The 20,897-nt window shown below is 44.4% G+C and overlaps 1 protein-coding gene across 1 annotated transcript in view; it reads right to left on the bottom strand.

The window, feature by feature from the left end:
* The window catches only part of MYBPC3 (myosin binding protein C3), a 74,709-nt gene that overhangs the window by 44,507 nt on the left and 9,305 nt on the right, over window positions 1-20,897 (bottom strand). The window contains exons 2-11 of the mRNA XM_066633573.1: window positions 18,761-19,027; window positions 16,929-17,012; window positions 15,210-15,308; window positions 14,948-15,096; window positions 13,998-14,115; window positions 11,735-11,783; window positions 8,963-9,007; window positions 5,182-5,238; window positions 4,475-4,477; window positions 514-537 (exon numbers count right to left, since the gene is read on the bottom strand). Of these exons, the coding sequence (XP_066489670.1) occupies window positions 514-537; window positions 4,475-4,477; window positions 5,182-5,238; window positions 8,963-9,007; window positions 11,735-11,783; window positions 13,998-14,115; window positions 14,948-15,096; window positions 15,210-15,308; window positions 16,929-17,012; window positions 18,761-19,027 (895 nt within the window). The remainder of the gene's footprint in view (window positions 1-513; window positions 538-4,474; window positions 4,478-5,181; window positions 5,239-8,962; window positions 9,008-11,734; window positions 11,784-13,997; window positions 14,116-14,947; window positions 15,097-15,209; window positions 15,309-16,928; window positions 17,013-18,760; window positions 19,028-20,897) is intronic.

The following is a 20,897-nucleotide window of genomic DNA, read 5'->3' as shown; positions in this document are numbered from 1 at the left end:
AACTCCTTGCCACAGGATGTGGTGCTGGCGTCTAGCCTAGACGCCTTTAAAAGGGGATTGGACGAGTTTCTGGAGGAAAAATCCATTATGGGGTACAAGCCATGATGTGTATGCGCAACCTCCTGATTTTAGGAATGGGTTAAGTCAGAATGCCAGATGTAGGGGAGAGCACCAGGATGAGGTCTCTTGTTATCTGGTGTGCTCCCTGGGGCATTTGGTGGGCCGCTGTGAGATACAGGAAGCTGGACTAGATGGGCCTATGGCCTGATCCAGTGGGGCTGTTCTTATGTTCTTATGTTATGTTCTTAACTGAATTGGGAAAATTACGAGCTTGAAAGATTAGGCCAGCAGATTCTAGGAGACAAGACAATATCAGCTTGGGACCCTCTAGCTGCCAAGCCAGTCATGATAGCTAGCTAATTATTTCAGCTTTCTAGGCAGGTGAATCTGCATACATTCTTTTGCAAACTTATTTACTCACAGTTAGCAGAGGAGAGGGGCAGAAAAGCTTACCGATTTACTGAGCGCAAGAAGCTGCTGGACTTGAGAACGATGCAAGGGAGCATTTGGAAGAGCATGCAGCATTGCCATAAGCAAGAAAGAGGGTAATATGCGTTAGTGTTATCAGCCATTATTTAAAGAAGCCTGCCCTTCTCAACAGGGAAGCTAAGCATTCACTGGGCTAAAATAAAATTGGAATGGAACACTGTCCACTTTTAAAATCACTGCATGACTTCTACAACCTAGGGATGGCAGGACCTTGCTAAGAGATTTCACTTGACTCATGGACATTTGTTTGGCTTCCCTTGAAGATTACCAGATGTTTCTCCTTAGGAAGAACCCGGATATTTGATTTACATTTCACTTTTTTGAATCAACTCTACTAACTAAGGGCCCAATCCTTATCCAACTTTCCAGCTCTGGTGCAGCTGCAATGCAGCCCCAAGGTAAGGGTACAAGTGTACCCATACATTGAGGAGACCTACGTGACTGTCCCCCCACCCCAAGATGCAGTGCACTCCCATTGGTACAGCTGCACCAGTCCTGGAAAATTGGACAGGACTGGGCCCTAATCCAATATCATGTAGCCTTACACTGTACATAGTTTTGTAGTTTATACTAAACTGGATAATATGTTGCTACTGTTTTGCAAGAAGTTAGTCTCATTAATGGAAACATGGACCATTTACTTTGTTGTGCCTGCTCTTAAAACCAAGCATCTTTCTAGATGCTTCTAGAAAGTGTTCTTTCTTTTGAGCAAGATGCGAATTGCTTTACGGTCCAATCCTATCCAACTTTCTAGCTTCAATGCACTGCAATGCAGCCCTGAGGTAAGGGAATAAACATTGTTCGTTCGCATGCCCCACTGGCACAGATGCATCAGTGATGGAAAGTTGGATAGGACTGTGCCCTAAGTTATATCCTTAATACCCTTTCCACCAGCCAGGGATGCAACCTAACATGTTGACTCCATGGATTCATATAGGGTTTCTACATCAGGTCAGTGGAATGACTAAAGCTAGCTTGAATTGGTTCTACCCACAGTCAAGACCGGAGAAAACACCATGACAATATACCAGAAATATACCAATATACCAGAAATCCTAATCCATAGGAACATCCCACTGCTGCTATTTAGCAACAAAAAACAAACACAAAAGGCCATATGAAGTGTTCAAAGTCACATGTACTTTGATTCCTAATTGTCTAATAAGTTGTAGAAACATATGGGTTGTACAGTTGGCCCTCACGCAAAAGTTATGTTCCAAGATCAGAACATAAAGCCAAAATTACATACACTCAAAATTACCTCAAAAATTTCTTACATCTGAGAAATACATACTGTCTCTTTAAAAATTACAAATGGCAGTAGGAACTGAGTTTTAGACTGAGGGAACAGCAGGGCATTTATTTAGTAAATGGAATGGTAGGCGGAATCACCTGCACTATTTACATTGTTTTTCTCTGTTCTGTTTTTTATTTGCCAAGCTTTTGTAGCTGAATTAGCACAGGTCAAGGGGCAACTGCATATCAAATCTGCTCCAAGACAGATGAAACCTTTGCAGCCTCCTGCATAATCTATGCCTCATTTGCATATGTCGAACTATAGGAGAGTTTCATTGTGAGTCACAAGCAGGAGCTGCACCATCCCATGAGCTGGAATTCTTTCACACCCAAATATATGATTTCTTGCACTGCCTCTTTGGCTCCAGCAAGTCACCCATGAGGTGCTCTCCCTACTGTCAGAAATCTTGTCATAGTTTCACTATGAACTCGGAGGCATTAAGGTGTGACAGACTGAACTGGTTGCAAACAAAGTATGCTGTCAGTCTGTTCTAAACACGTGCAGGAGAGTTAAAAATAATTGCATGCATCCCAATTATTGCTTTTCCTATCCTATTACCTTGGATTGATTTGAACCTGTCAGCTGTTACCTCCTTCAAGGTCTCCCTCCACCATCCCATGTATAGTGACAACTGTTCCCTTTCTCCTGGCCTGTGACACCTGTGCATCAATGTCATTTGATTACATTGTCATGCCAGAAAATATAGATCCAGGACATTAAATGTGGTTTTCTCCTCTCCAGCATGTTTTCCAGGAAGATTCTCTGTCTGATGAAGGAGAAAAGCAGAGGACGACAAGAATCTATTCTACATTTATGTTGCTTTGGGGAATTTTTTACCCAAATTCCCCTGTCTGCTTAGATTTCGAAAGGAGAACATTTCCATTCCCTAAGGAATATCATAATTCTTCATGAATTATGAGACATAAGTCCAGGAACAAGCAGTAGTACTATGCCACCTTAATTTACATTAAAACAAACTAGATTGTGACAACCAAAAGGAACCAGACATAAAGGAACCAAAGAAACACTCTTAAGTGGGAGTAAGCCCAATTTCACTCAATGGGACTTACTCCTGAATAAACATGCATAGAAACAGGCTGCACACAGTCATTAAATTGTTTAGTTGGGGAACACAACCAACAACCTAAGAAAATACGGACATTCTGTGGAGTTTTCCCAAGTTTTGAAACAATTCCCTTTTGAATTGATAGCCTAATTCTGTTGAAGGCACTACTGAATTGATAGATTGAAGACTGAAGGCACTATTAAGCATATTCATAGCTTAGCAGATAACCTCCAAAAATATGGAGGTATATTCAGAATAGAAACTGAGCCACCATGACAATGACAGGAAGTAAATCCATAGAGTAGCATCCTGACTAGTCTTCCACCAGACAGTGGAAGCACTAGCCAGGATGCTGCTCATTATACACTATAGTGCCCTATATGCACTATAGGCAGCAATACTTGAGTTATGGTGGAAAATGTAAAACAGCCCCATACCCTGACCATTAGGCCCACCCACAGGCTTCCAAACCATAGCTAAGGAGGAGGCATAACAAAAAGGTCGGAACCAGGCTTAAATCTATGCTGAAGCTAGAATCTGACTGGAGACCACGTCTGCAGGCAGCCTTGATAGACTGCAACCTCAATCTAGGTGCAAGGAGTCTGGCTGTGGTGCCTCAGTGATAAGAAAGGGGAAGTCTGCACAAGCTCAGAGACTAATGCCGGCACGTTTGCGACAGTGCGTGCCAGCGGTAAGCTGGTGCTTTGAAGCCCAGGATTGGGCTCACAGGATGGCGATGTGGCAACAGTGAAATCTACCATGACCTCTATAATAAGTTTCCCTTGAAAGACAATGAAACTGCCTCCACAACTGGAGGAGAATTCATCGAACAGAACCTTAGAGACTATAATATAGGGAACATTCTTGTGTCAGCATCTGGCCTACTGATGTAAACTGTGAACTATAAACCATTTAAACCACCAAGACAAAGCAATGTTCTGGATTGGAGAATGGCAGTTTGGAGAACGGCATTTCTATAGCAGGGAGCTCTTGTGGTAATATAAAAATTGCCTTCAGAGTGATTAATAGAACATGTAGGGAATCAAATGAACTAAACAATCTGCTCATAATTCATTTGTATGGAACGTTTGGGTGGAAAAATCATGGTGCGTGAAGAATTTGAAAATGGGGGGTTGTACAAATCCTGTAGCCCTTTTTACATCACACGTTCCCTGCACTTTATTCAGAAATTTAAAAGTAAATCTTACTCTCTGTTCCAGACATCAGAATTCCAAGAAGGGTTTCCAGTGGGAGATGCAAGAGCAGAGCAAAGCACAGACAGGCAGGTTATACGGCACAAACAAAAGGCAGAGAAACAGAAGAGACGACAAAGAAAAGAAAAAAGTGAGATATATTTGTATCTGAATGGAAGTTGATAATTATTTGTTACAAGTAGATTACCTCCTTGAGAGCTGTTACATCTCAGTGCAATCCTACGCATGTCCACTCAGAAATAAGCCCCACTGATTTCAGTGAGACTTACTCCAAAGTAACTGTGTAGGATTGCAGCCTAAGTGTATAAGCAAAAAATCACTGGTTCAAATTTTGAGTCAACCAAAAACTCTCTAGGTAGTCTTAGATGAAGTTGTTAGCATCTATTCTATCTCAGTAGATCATTCTGTTCCTCGTAGACTGAAAACTGAGTTTTTGCTGAGGAACTGAATCCATTACACAGGCCTACAAAATTTAGAGTCAGAAAAGTTTTTCCCAAACTTTATGGTGGTTTGATATGAATTTGGGGTGCTGATTCCAAAAATGGCATCCGCTTTGCCCTATCATGTCTTGTTTTGGAGATATAGTATAGCCTCATTAGTGAATGGTTCAATCATCTTCCTCATGAGGAAGCCATGATGTAGGGAACTCACAGCTTCTGAACAGGCTTCTGTGGCAACCTATTCACAGCATGAAGCTAGAATTTGGAGAATGCCAGCCCCAGTTTCAACCAGGCACTTCTACTATTCATTCTCAAGTTATGTTGGCCAGTTTTGTGTATGTAGGCATTGTCCTCTGCATCTCGTATGTAAGCAATGTAACGTTTGACTTGGTAGCTTCATGGACATAAGTAATGGTGATTTCCAGGCTCTAGTTTTATTGTCACAGATCACTGGAGTTGTCATAGCTGATAACCATGAGATACCTGCATATCCTCATGGAAATACAGGTATAGGAATGCTTTAAAAACATTACCCAGTAGAACTCAGACTATCCAATAGTATGTCTACTCCATTGTTTTATGCAGGCTGCAGGTCTGCAAATGAGTTTCACTAACCTCTTTCGGAGCAAAGCACTGAAATCCAACTCTTTGCCTTCTTCACGTCCATCCACACTGTAAAACAAAGCAAGTAACATCCCTATTGAAGGGTACAGAAAGAGAATGCAGTAGCAGAAGAGATGAGAATATTCACAAAAATATGTGGATGATTCAAGCGCCTCCATGCTGAAGGCGAGGGCCAAAGAAGTTTTACTCAGCTTCGAATACCGTTTTCAAATTATTTAAACCTTGATCTCCCCTTCGTTGAATACATCTATTGATGCAGCATCAGTTGCATGACATTCTGGGTCTTTGCAAGAATAGCAGCAGTGCCTCTTTAAGCAGATCTGTACATGAGCAGTGGTGTTTAGGCTAAATTGCAGTTGAGGTTTGCTGCCTTTGATCCTGATGGATGAGGACAAAGTCCCTAAGGGAAGATCTTTCATGAACCACATCCATACCAAGTGTCACACCTCCTGCAGCAGGTTATCCTGTGTTGGCAGGAGGGACCTGGAGCAAACAAGACCACAGAAGCCTGCCTAACTCAAAGTATGCTTCAGAAAAACCACAGGCTCTTGGTTTTTTTTTGCTGTTTTCCCCATAGAATTTATGGAGGAAACAATATAAAATGTCTAATTCCACTGCACCTGCTAATCTATCATACAAGTTTATTTCCTTTTCGTGCAAATATTCTACAGTTGAACGTTAGCACAACAAATGGATTTCCTGAATCCATAGATCTTGTGTGCTATCTCACAAAACTACTTTTTCTACTGTAATTTCTGTATGGGTTCTCAAATATATTGCAGGGAGAACCCTTAGGTAAAGGTTTTCATAAAGCAACACTGTCATAAACTTTTTGAATGACGTTTTCAAAAAATAGATTTCATCTTCTTTTGCTCTTTTTTATTCCAGGTCTTACCAACCTCAAATTTGTTACTTGAGCCTTCAGGGTGCAATCCTAACTGCGCCCTATGCTGGCCCAAGTCCCTTGGGCCGGCCATAAAGCACGTTTGCGCCACCTCGAGGGGAAGCCGGGCAGGTGCTCCAAGAAGCGCTTGCCTGCGGAGGCTGACATAAGCCTCTGCGCCGGCTTCCCCCAGCTCCTTGCATCGGTTCAGAGGAACTGACACAAGGATGAAAGGTAGGTGTGGGGGAGGTGGGGAGGAGGAGGGAGGGAGGCATTCCTGGGCAGGGGGAGGGTGGGTTGCGGGCAGTGGGCAGCCTCGGGGGTGGGCAAGCAGGGAGCTGGAGGCAAGGCTGGGATCTGGTAGTTATGCTGGATCCCAACTCCCATTCCCAAGGAGACTGGAGCGACTTCAATCCGCTCCGCTCTCCTCGGACTTCTGCCACCCCCAGAGGTGGCGCAAGTCCGAGGAGACCCATTGGGGCCAGCAGCCCTTACCCAGGAGTAAGGGGAAAAGCTTCCCTTGCCTCTGGCTAAGCCACTTCTGGCCACAATCCTGTGCTGGATACAGCACAAGCCTCTTGGCTTGCCTGTTCCAGCACAGGATAGGATTGCGCTCTCAGTGAACTTGTTCCCCCATACAACATTGCCAAGAGAAAAACAGTGGATATAATACAGACAACATTTGAGCAGGAGCGCTCAGAATAACTGAGATAGACAACTCTCAGATTAAGAAATGCTGTGATAGGACCAGATGAAACTGTTTGAATCAAGCGGTTCTGTGTCTGTGCCACTGCTTAAGAGGAGAGCTTTGGACATATTAAAACAGTCAACGTGTATTAAATTTGCATTATTAAGCAAACACTGAAACTATATTCAAGACTAACACCGAAACAGAACCAAACATGTTCTAGTAAAAGGGGTTTTGCACTGAAGCCTCTTTCAGATGCCTACTTCAGTATTAAATATGAACACAGTCTGATCCTGATTCAAATGGGAAACATTTCTGGCTAGGCATGCTTTAAGAAAATTAAAAAAAAATGCTTTAAAAAATAAATAGGTTTGCAACTTGTAATCATTCCATCAAACACACACCTTTTAGGCTGCAATCCTATACACACTTAGCTGTAAATCCCACTCAGTTTACTTGCTTCCAAGTAAACATGCATAGGAGTGCACTGTCAATCAACCGAAAGGCATACTCAGACAATACATTAAAAAAAAAATTTTTTAATCATTACAATTCTTTTGCCTGTTTAAGAGCCCAATTCTGAGCTCTTGAGCACTGGCTTACCGCTGTAAAGCACGTTTGCAAAGGTCAGCACCAGCCCAGTGCCAGAGCTAGCTTAGTGTGAGCCTGTGCTTGGCCAGCACCAGTGGGAGGCCAGCTGTCCACCTCTTGGCTGTCACCCGGACTGCCAGGCAGCAGAGAGATAAGTGGGGCGTGGAGGGAGGCGTGGAAGAGGTGTTCCAGGGCGGGGGGAGGTGGGGGAGTGCAGGGAGAAGGTGTGGCAGGGGGCGGAGCAGGGAGGGAGGGGGCAGGACCAGTGGAGGCCTGCTTCACCAGATCCTGAGCCCAACATCGAACCTAGCAAGCTGACATGGGACTCTCCAATTCTGTGGCAGCTCCAAAGCTGCTGTAGAATTGAGTAGCCCCATTGTGGGGCTACTTCCTTTACTTGGGGGAAAGGGACAAACATTCCCTTCTCCCAAGGAGGTGGCAGCGGCTGACCAGGGCACGCTGGATACCACAGCAGCTATTTTTGGTGCCATGGCAGCCCCGCACTCCAGGCAGGTCAGGATGGGGCTGCCAGTGTGTCCTGTCAATGGTTGATTCATTGTTTCAAGGTTCTTCTATCTTCTTGGGTTATTTGCCTCAGTGATGTTTGTGGGCAGTACCTTTGCAAACGGGACCTTTGAGAACGATTGCAGAGGGCTATTATTGTGTTACATGATGACCTATAAAGAGTCAGGTATCATCAGATACATATGATACCAAGAGAAGAGGGCTGATTTGAGTGTTAAGGTTTGAGTATTGCAAGTATAGCTGTATTCTGCTTTGCTGCTTCCAAATGCTTCAGGGAGGCACTAAAGTCAAGGGCTCTTAAATTGTTGCTTAATATAAATTTGAAAATGAATTTGTAAACATTTGCCTTCAGGTCTCCTTTGGTCCCTTACTTTGTCCAGTGTAAAAACAAAGTTACATTGGACTAGGATAGCATTCATTGCTAAGTTCTCCTGGAAATGCCATATAACATAAAGTCCACAGACAGGAAAGATAACTTTTGATATCCACACAAATATTTCTAGTTGGGAGAGTTAAAACAGACAAGAGAAAATATTTCTTTACTCAGCGTGTGGTTGGTCTGTGGAACTCCTTGCTGCAGGATGTGGTGACGGCATCTTGCCTGGACACCTTTAAAAGGGGATTGGACAAGTTTCTGGAGGAAAAATCCATTATGGGGTACAAGCCATGATGTGTATGTGCAACCTCCTGATTTTAGAAATGGGCTATGTCAGAATGCCAGATGCAAGGGAGGGCACCAGAATGAGGTCTCTTGTTATGTGGTGTACTCCCTGGGGCATTTGGTGGGCCTCTGTGAGATACAGGAAGCTGGACTAGATGGGCCTATGGCCTGATCCAGTGGGGCTGTTCTTATGTTCTTATTTTGTGACTTTACATGCAGCGAGCTGTTAGGCAGTGAGTGAATGTTCAAGAGAAGCAGGTGACTCTAGAAAAGCATCCAGGCACATTACTACATCACCCTTTCTACAGATAGTTATGAAACATGTTCAGGTTCAATACAGACTGCAAATTTATATTTTTGTCATTTTAGTCAACCACTGAGTAGCTGTTTATTGTGAGATTTGTGACCAAACACTGACAGCTACCTGGAAAAGGCTGAAGTCATCCGTCTCCCCCCTCCTACTGTGCTCCTAAGAGTCATAAAACAGAATTCATTTAGCACAACTCCATTCCATCTAATCGCATCCTCTCACACAAAACCTTCAAAGAGGCAAACACCTACATATATTTACTAGTTGACCCGATTTACCAATATTTATATGTCATACCAAATACTGTGGCAAAGAGGCAAAGAAGGAAGGCCCATAGCCAGGGAGACAGACCAGGGACAGACTGCACTTGCTCCCAGTGTGGAAGGGATTGTCACTCCCGAATCGGCCTTTTCAGCCACACTAGACACTGTTCCAGAACCACCATGCAGAGCGCGATACCATAGTCTTTCGAGACTGAAGATTGCCAACTACTATCTCCCTACATGCTGGGAGAGAGCCAGGAAGAAAGTAATGCTGCAGGTACAGAGGAAAACTAGGAGCAGCCGTCTGGCACTGAGGCAGGAGAAGATAAGGTATCTGTGTGTGGGGAGCATGGGAAGAAATGATGTAGTTTTGGAAGGGACCGTGAAGTGTATGCTGCACAAGGAAAAATAGTAGAAACTGTATATGGGGATCTGGGCAACAGCAGAAATTCTCTTGGAGCTCTTTGGCACTTGAGCTTTGCTCCCCCTGGTTATATACTGAAAAGAAGCTGGCTGAGTAAAAACCACATGAGAAAAACTACATGTGTTCACTCACAGATTCCAGGATCACGTCTAATTCTAGAGAAACTTCATTGCTTATGGTGGGTTGCAGACCAGAACCAAGGACCAAAAGCAGTGGTTTCCCTACTGCAAGGCACAGTTCCATGGCTCAGTGAGCACTCAGGGTGCTTCAGGATGCTCGGCACCCAGCAGTGAGGCTGTGACGCCATCAACTGCGGAGCAGGGGCTTTTCCTTTGTCGAAAGTAGTATGTCATAGTGGAGCAATTTGGAGCAGAACGTTGGGGGGACAAAGTCCTAAAGACCTCAGTCCCCACCGTGGTTCAGTTTTCATGGTTTCCCTAACTGCTATTTGAAAAACCACTGCCACCTCACCATTGGTTCACATTATATATTAGTTGCAATGACCAATATGAGCCTGATTGAACAGCTGTGAAGCAGGTTTCCAGCTACCCAGGAAAATATTTGCCTTTTTACAAACTACTATCCCAATCCAACAAAGGAGATATACAAAGGAAAAGCCTGTTTGCTGTATGAATACTGCAATCCTGTGCACTCAGGAGTAAGCCCCATTGAATTAATAGGACTTACTCTCAGGTATGAGTAAAATCACAGTCAGGCAGCCAAATCCTGAGCTGCCCAGCACCCAGGGCTGCAGTGGCGCTGAAAATAGCTGCCACTGCATTCTGTGTGCTCAGCGGGCAGCGGGTACATTTGCAACAGTGCATGCCGGTGGTGAGCTGGCACGCACTGCATAGAATTGGGTCCTTATATAGGGTGCAGACAGGAAGGTGGAGCATTGAACAAGAAATAAAATCAGCTGGGCCACCACAGAAAACTACCACCACATAACTGAGTATGGGATTGATTTGTGGGAAGGGGAAACAGAATAATTACATAATTCATTCTGGGATTATCACTATCTTAGGGGAAAAAACTCACTTTTCACCACCAAATTAGTTTTCACCAGACAATTTAGAATAAATCAGTTGACCAAATTAAAAAAATACACTAAGATAAGAGTGCTAGGCAAATTTGGCTGACAAAGGAGGAAAATTCACAGAGGAGGGGAAAAAAAATAGATTGTGCTCCTTTCATGCCCTGGAGAACAAAGAGCTAAGAAGGGGGGAAGAAGAAAATAGGTCTAGAGCAGCATTCAACTGTGGGTGGCAAACCATCAGTGGATCACAACCCAACCTTTGCTGGGTTGTGGACCTACCACCACCAAGAAGCCACAACGTAAAATGGTGCATGACCCAAAAATGGTTTCCAGGTTTCCGCTGTCATACAGTGGTGTGACCCACTTCATTGGCTGTGGTGTGCTACTTTCTGGTCCAAAACTGAGATCATAACTCATTGGTGGGTTGTGAGATACAGTTTGAGAACTGTGATGGCCTTTGAAACAGGTCACATGCCGGCACAACCTGGAGTTGACTTCTGGGTCACATGCCATGTTAGGTTGTAGCCTCCTGGTTTTGGTGGACCCTACATCCCTCTCAGACAGCACAGTGGGTTGCCATGGTAAGGAGTTTGAGAACTCATCCTCTAGAATGAAGCAGAGGAGATGAACCTTGTTGTTGCAATGCTGACAGGCCTGGAAGTGGGTGGAGTAAGAGAGATGAGTAGCTTGTAACAAGATACCAGTCTCCATAGGAAGAAGCCTACTTATTGGATTAGTAGGTACAAGTACAATAGTGTCCTATTGTGTTTGCATCCCCCAGCTGGATCCCTGAATCCAGCAATCAGAGCTGCATGCAGGGTTCCTAGTGCTGAATTAGGAACACATGGGCTTGAAAATGCAGATTGGTTACTGGCACCCATGAAGTTAACTAGCCATTTCATGACCTCAATAAGGGAAGGTCTTCCTATCCATCTCACGGTACAGATAAGATTGCACATCTTCATAGGACTTCTATACATGGCTAACCATGTACATTACTAGTTCTGTGCAATACCTTGCATGCAACTTTCTTCAGACAGGGTTAGTCTGCTGTGTCTTTGAAAAATAGTACGACCATTGAGAATGCAGAAGTTGGCGTTCTGTTCAGCAAACATCTCTCTCAAATGAGCAGCTCAGGACAAACATTTTGTAGTGATACTCACGCTCGTCGGAATGCTGAGCGGATGTCCAGATCGCCTGTTGCTGGTGCCTCTGGGATGACATAGATTAGAACAAGGAAAAGTGGGCAATGTTTCAAATAAGTTTGCATCAAAGACACCCTGGCAACACTGCAACTCCACCCAGCACTCCCCCCTCCCCCGATGCATAGCTTTCACTTTTGTTATGCATTTGGAAACTGAAGTTTCATGCAATACAGTAAACCCCCCCCCCCCCCGTATCCATGGGCCCATATCCACAGTTTAATATTGCTGGTTCACAAATTTCCTGCCACACTCCATCACCTCTTGTCACAATCATGAGTCATCTGTCCCCATTTGCAGTCCTCTTGTGCTGTCTCCTGTGCTATCTGCCATCTTTGTTTCCAGCCCTCCAGCCCTCTTCCTAGCTATCTTCCTGCTAGCAGGCTGGAGGGCTGCCAACAGAGTGTGAGAGGACCCATACAGCACAACAGTAAGAACTCTACTGGAATGTCTTGTGGTTTCCAGTTGCACCCCAGAATGTCTTGCAGCAACATGGTAAATGGGGTTCACTGCTATCCGCAGTTTCGGGTATCTGCGGTGGCAACGGGACGGTATCCCACATGGATATGAGGGGATGACTAATTTGAAAGGGGGGGAGAGAGAGATTGCACAGATTTTATCCAAAGTCTCACAGAAATTAGAAAACAGATTCAGCTCTCACTGAGGACTCCATGCATTAGTGTATAATTTGTGTGCAGTAGCCATGACGGGCACAAGTTAGACTGAACTGCAGTATGAAGGCAAAGAATATTTAACTCTTTAAATGCCCACAGAAGTCCCCCAGTAAGTCAGTGGCAGGGCAGTTCAGGGGAGGATCACGAACAGGGCAGGGAGGAGGAGGATCTCAGTGGCAGCTGTGCGTGCCAAGAGCCTATTCCTCTTTCCTGGCCTGGATATGCCCCCCATAAGTCTCCTCAGCTGACAGAGGTCCAAGAACACCCATTGGAGATCAGTCTACAGAGAAGTGTGTAAAAACGTTTTTACTTACCTCTCTTGAGCTGTCTGTCCCTGTCCCCCCCCCCCCCCATGCAGCAGGTACTCAGTTGGTGGTGCTGCATGCTCTGGCCTGATAGGGGGTGGGACTGGGCCCTTAATATTTGCTTAAATATTTTTTAGAAGTGACTCTGACAGCTTTGGCTGAATAATTTTAAAAAATAAATAAAAATAGGACATGTTGCATTTGCCTCTTGATCAGTGACAAACTTGTATGATGGAGAGGTATTCTTGACCAGCAAAAGTGCCGGTCAAACAAGTTGCCTAAAATGCAAACAAGTTGTCTTAAATATAAATTCCTGCATTTGTGCTGGGTGAGGGAAATGCACCAGCTCCCAGCACTTTTCTACTTATTCTTTCACATCATTCATGGGGCAAGTGCGGTAAAGAACTCTTTCCCCCTCCTTCACACTTCCTCTTTTAGTGCTTGGACCCCCAGAGCAAATATAAAAATGAGGTTTATATTCTGATTTTCATCTTAAAATTGCTGATGCAATTGCCCAACACTTTGTGGGGGGCAGACCATATGCCACTTCTGCTGATGTGCCCTTTGCATAATTTGCAACACTCATGCAGAATTCATCTCAGTTCAGTTTACTTGCAGTCAAGTGGCTGAAATAAAAACAAAAATGCAGAGAGGCAAATAAGCCACATCTGCTATTTTTCTGACAGGCTAAAAATTGCAAAAATTTGGGACAGCCCAGATTTCAAACCATTGCAAGGCTAGTTAACTCCCAAGTACCGAGCTGTGCTCTTGACTGAAGCTACTATGGAGTTGTAAGGTGTTCAATATTGATTGTACTCAGTCTGGGATGCTCTTGAAATTGTCTGTTAAAGGCTACCCTTGAAGGTAGCCTGGCACCTGGCAACTGTTTGATGAGTGAAAATGATCTTTTATTACATTGCATCTTGCCAATCCCCCACCCCCAACAATTTCTACTCTTACTCCTCTGTCAATGCCCCTAGACCAGGGGTGCCCAAACCCCAGCCTTGGGGCCACTTGTGGCCCTCGAGGCCTCTCAATGCGGCCCTCAGGGAGCCCCCAGTCTCCAATGAGCCTCTGGAGATTTGTTGGAGTCCACACTAGCCCTACGCAACTGCTTTCAGCATGAGGGTGACTGTTTGACCTCTCTCATGAGCTGTGGGATGAGGGCTCCCTACACTGCTTGTTGTTTCAAGGCCTTTGAGCTATGCCAGCCATCTTTGCAAGTCTGAAAACACCTCCACTTACCATTGACAACGAGATTGAAATTACAGCTATCAAACTTGTCCTTAGTTGCCACTTCACATCTATATCCTCCTGCATAAGTAGCTTTTGCCTCAATGATGTTCATTTCAAAGATGTAAACCTTGAAAGAAAGGAAGAGACCATTTCCATAAGGACTACTTCTCAAGTGGTATTTTGTGTTCAGATCCCAGCACTTGCCAGGGTCGGCCTGAAGCCAAGTGGCACTTGAGATGCAGAAAATTCACCACTGCCACTTCATCCACCCTCCATCCCTTTACCTCCAAGCAGGGGTGGTAGGGATGATGGCAGTGCCACCAAAAACCCTCAAAGAAGGTAGAGATCTCTTTTCCCTACCATGTTCCTTGAGCAATCTCTTTGTAGAAAACAGGAAGTGCTGGTAATGTACCCAGCACGTTTCACACTTCCTGCTTTATCTCAAGGGGCTCAGTAAAGGAGGTAGGGTAGGAAAGTGGATTGTGGCCTTCCGTGTAGGGTCTTTGAGGGTGCATGTATGGTGGTGGCAGCGCCCTGCTTCCTATCCCCTTACCTCAGTCTTTCCTGGTGCTGTCCCTTTAAATAAAACAAGAAGTATGGAATACACCTGGGTTGCTCACAGCATGTTCCACACTTTCTTTTTCATTTAAAGGGAGCCCTTGAGACAGGACTGAGATAAGAAGGTAGGAAGGGAGTTGGCTTCTCTATGGCAAGGATATACATTTCACATCCCTTATATTAGATGCATTGGTATAAATTCATTATTTCTGGTCTGTGGAGTGGATGGTAGCCATTTGCAAATGGCACCTAAGTTAAATATACAGCTGTTTTCTTTTTTTCCAGGATAAACAGTAGAAGGAAAGAAGCATTTTATGACATATTCCGGAGGAAAGATTATTTCAGTCTAGAAATAGCAGGAAGAAGGATAAAAAGAGGGAGCTTTGCTTTGATGGTTGTACCTTGTTATTTCGGTCATAGGTATCATGAAGCTGGAGATGTTTCCCCACTTTGGTTGCCAGGTCCATCCACTTTCCCTTGAACCATTTCACTGAAGGTTTCTTCAGCAGGCTTTCACCTGCCACTTTGGCAGTGAATGTAATATTCCCACCTGGACAGGGAGATGTATTCTGGTTAATCTGTGGTCGGAGACAAAATCTCCAGTAAATCAGTTAGAGAGATACACAGTCAGAAGCATCTTTCCATGCGAGGCAGCTCACTTACCAACAGTCACTTCTCCATCATGTGGCCGAGTCACAAAGACACCAATAGGATCCACAGGTGCCTTTTCCTGGGCTTCAGTAGGTGGAGTTGGAAGACTAACTAAAATGAAATATTGTAGATGATGCGGTGGATATTTACACCAGGTCACGTCAACATACATTTCTACAGAGCTACAGTATCTTGTTTCGTGAGGGGCAAACTGGACGTGACAAGAAATGCAGAAGTAAATTTTGTGTTTATGTTTTCTAAAGTCAGTACAGTCAGTTTTCGGTATCCACTGGGGTTAGGTTTCTAGGAACCCCAGCAGATACCGAATCTGCAAACAGAAAATCATTGGTCTGATGGGGTCAGTGGGGTTAGGGTGAGGAGTAGCTTAATCTGTCAGCAGAGGAGACCCTCAGAATCTAGCAGAGACCTTCAGCAAGTCTGCACAGACTTTCAAAATGGTACTCGCAAATAGCGCAGAGCACTTTAAAATGGCTGTGGGAAACTTTAGAATGCCACTGGACAGCTATTCACATATATTGCCTCCATGTATTGCAACACATGGAATCACATGGAGGTTATTAAAAACAAAACCATGATTGAGAAGCCTGCCTTATCTCAGGTTCCTGATTGTGCAGACACAGTGTATGTAGGTTCAGTATGCACACATGTAGGTTCTTTTACAACTTACACTGACTCTACATGATTGGGGGGGGGGGAACCAAGGCCAAGGCAAATAGGCATGTCCCCATCTGTGTGAGTTCACTTAAACACCTACATGCAGTGGTTCATACTGGTGTCCTAATTTTTTAACCCAGTTGAAGCAGCTAATAGGCTCATTGTTTTTCTTCTGCTAGGAACTTTTTCTTTCTCCTCCAACTTTTCCCATCAACACTGAATGAATGACCTGCCTTATACTAAAGCAGCAAAGGAGGAAGTCTCCAAACACTGCAGTTGAAGAGAAATAAATAATTTATTCTGCATTCGTATTGCTGGCCCAAAATATTTCAGCATATTGCCTTCTTCTGGGGTACTTTCTGAAAATAAGAGATCCTCCAAAATGAGGCCTGTATGCTATTCCCCTGGGGTTTTTTTTGTTTGTTTGTTTGCTACACTTATACTGTCAGACCATTAATTCACCTAGTTCAGCATCACTTGAACTAAATGGCAGAATTTCTCCAAAGTTGCAGACAGGGATCTCTCCCAGCTCCACCTGGAGATACAAGGAATGGAATGTGAGGCCTTCAACACAGTGACGTGATCATTGAATTCTGGACAACTGTGTCCCAGTCACAGTTGGAACACCTGTGCCCCAATACTGGATAGTCATGTCCCTTCTTTTTCAGCCCTGGACATTTGTGTCCCAATATATGTATACTGTATTTATATTAGATTTTTTTTTTTAACACAAAGATAGGGTAAGGGGTAGGGATAAGGTTGGAATAAGAGGCTTAGGACGTACAACATGGGGTTTGTTGCCCGGTTTTAGTAGGATGCAAATAACTAGGATGCAAAAAAACCCCAAAAAACCCCAGATGCAAACGTCCAGGGATGCCAATGACTGAGACCAGGACACAATTTTCTAGGACGCAAATACCCTAGTACCCTTCAACGACAAAACAGGAGCTCTGCCACTGAGCTAGGGCCCTTCTAACATAAAATGCTTATTTTATGAGGAATTGTTGCCTATTACCATAGTTACAGCATCATTTTTAAGCCTTTTTTTTTTACCACCTGTAGGCTCAGCAGCTACTGCTGCAGGGACATCTGAGATGGTTGGCTCAGCAACAGGGGCAGTGGGGACTTCCTCAATTTTTCCTATAAAGGAAAGAATAATGGAAGAAAAGTTACAGAAAGCCTCGCACTGTTTTAGGGGATTCACTCAAAATGAGGTGCTTTTCAGATACACTGATGACTGTGGATCAGATTAGATGCATACCAAAACATGCAAACGTGTGCTTTTGACCCTTGATTTTTTTTCTTTTTCTAACTAAAAGTGAGGGCAAAGGGTACACAAAATGACCCAAACTGTAGTGGTGTAGGTGGGCTCTAGCAGTTAGCCTCTTCCACTGCCTTCTAATTGCACCCCTCCCTGGGCTATTTATAGTTGGAAAAAATCTTCAATGGAAAGCCAATTCTTGAACATTCTGAACAGAGTGTCATCACACATTCAAGACCCTGTGACCAATGCACAAAAAGTTCTAACTCAGCAACAAGGAGTTTTGCAACTATGGGGGTGGGGGGGGGGGAAATCTGCAGATCCCATATCCACGGTTTCAGTTCAACCCATATCAGTGGTTTCATCTGTGGATTAGATCCATGCTCCCCCCCCCATGCAATAAAAATGCCACGGTTTTTGGTTTTGCTGAAAAACCAGAAATAACCTTTATTCACTCAGTCATTCTGAACCCCACAGAAGCTGTGGGTGGACATGCATGGCCTCTGAAGGGCTCAGAAAACCATCCAGAGGAGAGGGGAGGTGTGCTCCCTTCACGTCCAGAGGGTGGGGGTCTTGCCATTTCAGCAGACTCAGCTATCCACGAGGGGTTCCTGCCTGTATATTTTGTTCAAGAATTATTACCAAATTAGGAAAAGGAGAATACAAAGTTGCTTATTGCATGTAATTTTGTCTACAGAATCAGTTTTTCCTTTAAACCCCCCCCCCAAAAAAAACCCTTAATGTTTCCTTCAGAAAGAGCTTAGGAGCCCAATCCTATCCAGCACTGGTGCAGAAGGACCTCACGGCCCACACTGTATCCACACTGGGCTTGAACAGGTTGGAATTCTCTCCGGAGTAAGGAAACACTTTGTTCCCTTACTCTGTGTCGCACTCAATCCCATGTTGAGCTGGCTGAAGTCAGACAAGCCCCATGTCAGGCTTCCAGTTCCGGAAGGGAGAGTAGGTTTCAGTAGGCCTCCTCTGCCAATCCCAATCCCCTCCTAGGCCTGAACATTGGTTCCCTTACCTCAGGGCTGCATTGCAGCTGCATCGGTGCTGGAAATTCGGCTAGGATTAGGCTGTTTGTTTTCCTCTCCTATGCAGACCGTGCACAGACTGGAGTAAATCAGTTCACAGCAAAAACTGGATCACTTTCCTTATGCCCAGAATTGGCTACACATGCAACTGAATACTGCTTATTCCCCACTGCCGCTCCAGTACACGTTGAGTAAGTGTCAAGTGAACTAGGATAGCATTCTTTGCTTACTACACAGGCTCACACCAAGGCAAATTACTGTGACACATTAAGCCATATTTCATGCTTGTATCAAGAGACACTTGGTCATAACTAAATGTCTGGTTGCAGAACTTACATTTGAGACTAGATGGCAACCGTGAAACTATACAGTGTAGCTTTGTCATTTTGAATGCTGAGCCGAGTCACACATTGAAATCCAATTAGCAAGCAGTTTTCCAGGTGTGAGGAGTATACCATTAATTCATTATGTTACACCTTTAATGACTTTGAACAAGTGTCTTATCACCCTGTTTGTGATGGATGTGATGATTCAAGGAGAATAGTTGTGTGAGCCCATGGTAAACCTTGGTAACAGAGTAGACAAAATACCTGGCTCTGTAACTTTGAGTTCAAATTTGACCTTGGAGCTTCCAGCAATGACTGCGTACATCACATCGTCCTCCTTCCCAACATTATTGATGGTCAGCGAGTGCTTGTTCCCCTCCACCTTGATGATGTACTTCTCGCTTGCAACAATGTCTACCCCATTTCGCTGCCACTTCACCTTGACACCCGTCTTCTCTGTCTCGGCTTCAAAAACAGCCACGCCTCCTGCTGCAACATCTGTTGTCTTTGGTTTCTTGCTGAATGCGGAAGCTAAAATGAAATACATGGATTTGCCTGTATCAAGTCTGAAAAACACGACAAACCGACCCTTTCCTCTCCTCCAGACTTTTCATCATATGTTGCATATGATGTTTCCACAAAAAAAAATTACATTTAGAAGAACAGATTATTGTCAATTACTGTTCTTGCAATCAGAATATATTCTGCAAATTCATTCAGTATACATGCTACCATCTACCCAGTGGCGTCACTAGGGTTCGCGTCACCCAGTGCGGAATGCCAGTGCGTCACCCCCATGCAGTGGGCGGGGCAACACTCCAGGTGGTGGGTGTGGTGATCTACCATCGCCCCGCCCCCACTGATTTTTTGGCTGTACCTTTTGATAGAATAAAGATATTACAATGGAGTTTGTTTCATCGCATTCTGCATGAAATTACACATTGATTGATATATAACATGATGGTATTATTTTTACAAACTGTGATTTTAGAGATTTTGGTTACTAGTGGTGTCACCTCCCCCCCCCCCAGGGTGTCAACTTACTAACACCTTATTGGAGCAGTTCTCAAACTTTTAGCACTGGGACCCACTTTTTAGAATGATAATCTGTCCAGGACCCATCATAAAGCAAATTAAAATAATTACAAAATAAAGTAAAATAAATAAATAAGGGAAAGCCAGCCCTGTTCCAGCAAGTGAATTTTCTCTGTAGCCTGCCTGCAATAACACCCCCCCCCCAAAAAAAAAAGAATCAGTAAGATTTTCACCCATACCCAGTACCCAGTTCAGTTTAAGTTCTTATATTTCAAGCATATCACTATCAGGACCTACCTGGCTTTACAAGTCTGAGAGCCCAATCCTATGCCTGTCTACTCAGAAGTAAGTCCCATTATAGTCAGTGCGGCTTACTCCCAGGAAAGTGTGGATAGGATTGCAGACTAAAACAGAAAAAAATTCACCTTACCCTGTCATGGGAGGGGGTGCTGCCTTCTGCAGCATTTGTTGAGCTCCAGTTGCATCAAATCAGGACCATTCTGGTGGCCTCACATTTCCCTTTGCCTGACCTGACCAGGAGCCAAGGCACGTTTGCTTACTCACGAGTAAACGCGACCATGTGGCTTAGTTTCACTTTCCATAGGGCTCAATACATTCACCAGTTTGGAGGGAGGGACCTCCTTCTCGGGTGTTTTTTTGGGGCTACATTCATTGGATCAGGACCATTCTGGTGTTATTGGATTCATCTCAGCCTGCCCTTTCCAATGGACTAAGGCAAGTTCGCTTACTCACGAGTAAACGCACGATACGGCTCAGTTTCACTTTCCATAGGGCTCCATACATTTTTGTTTTCCGGTTTTTTGCCAATAACTTTTGATAGAAACAAGATATTTCACTCCTGTTTCTTGCATTGCACTCTGCTGGAAATTCTGCATCCAACGGTATATAACATGATGGTATTACCCCTAACCACCGCGATTTTAGAGTGTCACCCTCCCAGTGCGCGTCACCTGGTGCGGCTCGCACCCTCCACACACCCCTAGCGACACTGCTGCATCTACCCCACCCCAACTCACATCATACCTCACCCATGAACTCATTGAACCATGAGCCTCAGACAGGTGAGGTTGCCTGTGATGCACTCAATGATCCATCACCAAACAACCTGCACCAGTCACATACTTTGTAGGAATCTATGTTCCTGCTGCCACCTCTCCCTCCTTCCAAAATGGCACTGCTGCCAATGCATTACAAAGGACTGTCTGGATTTTAAGTCCTATGGCCAACCACCTTCTCTCTCCCCCATCTCCCATTTCCAAACCTGAAGCTTGAAAGAGCACTGTCTCCTTTAAGGAACCCATTCAATAGACATACTTTAAACTCTGACCATACTTGAGACACTGGC

This window comes from Tiliqua scincoides, chromosome 1 (genome assembly GCF_035046505.1).
Source record: "Tiliqua scincoides isolate rTilSci1 chromosome 1, rTilSci1.hap2, whole genome shotgun sequence".
In the NCBI taxonomy this organism is placed as follows: Eukaryota; Metazoa; Chordata; class Lepidosauria; order Squamata; family Scincidae; genus Tiliqua; species Tiliqua scincoides.
The sequence above is the reverse complement of the archived record's forward strand: the minus strand, read 5'-3'. Positions and strand labels throughout refer to the sequence as shown.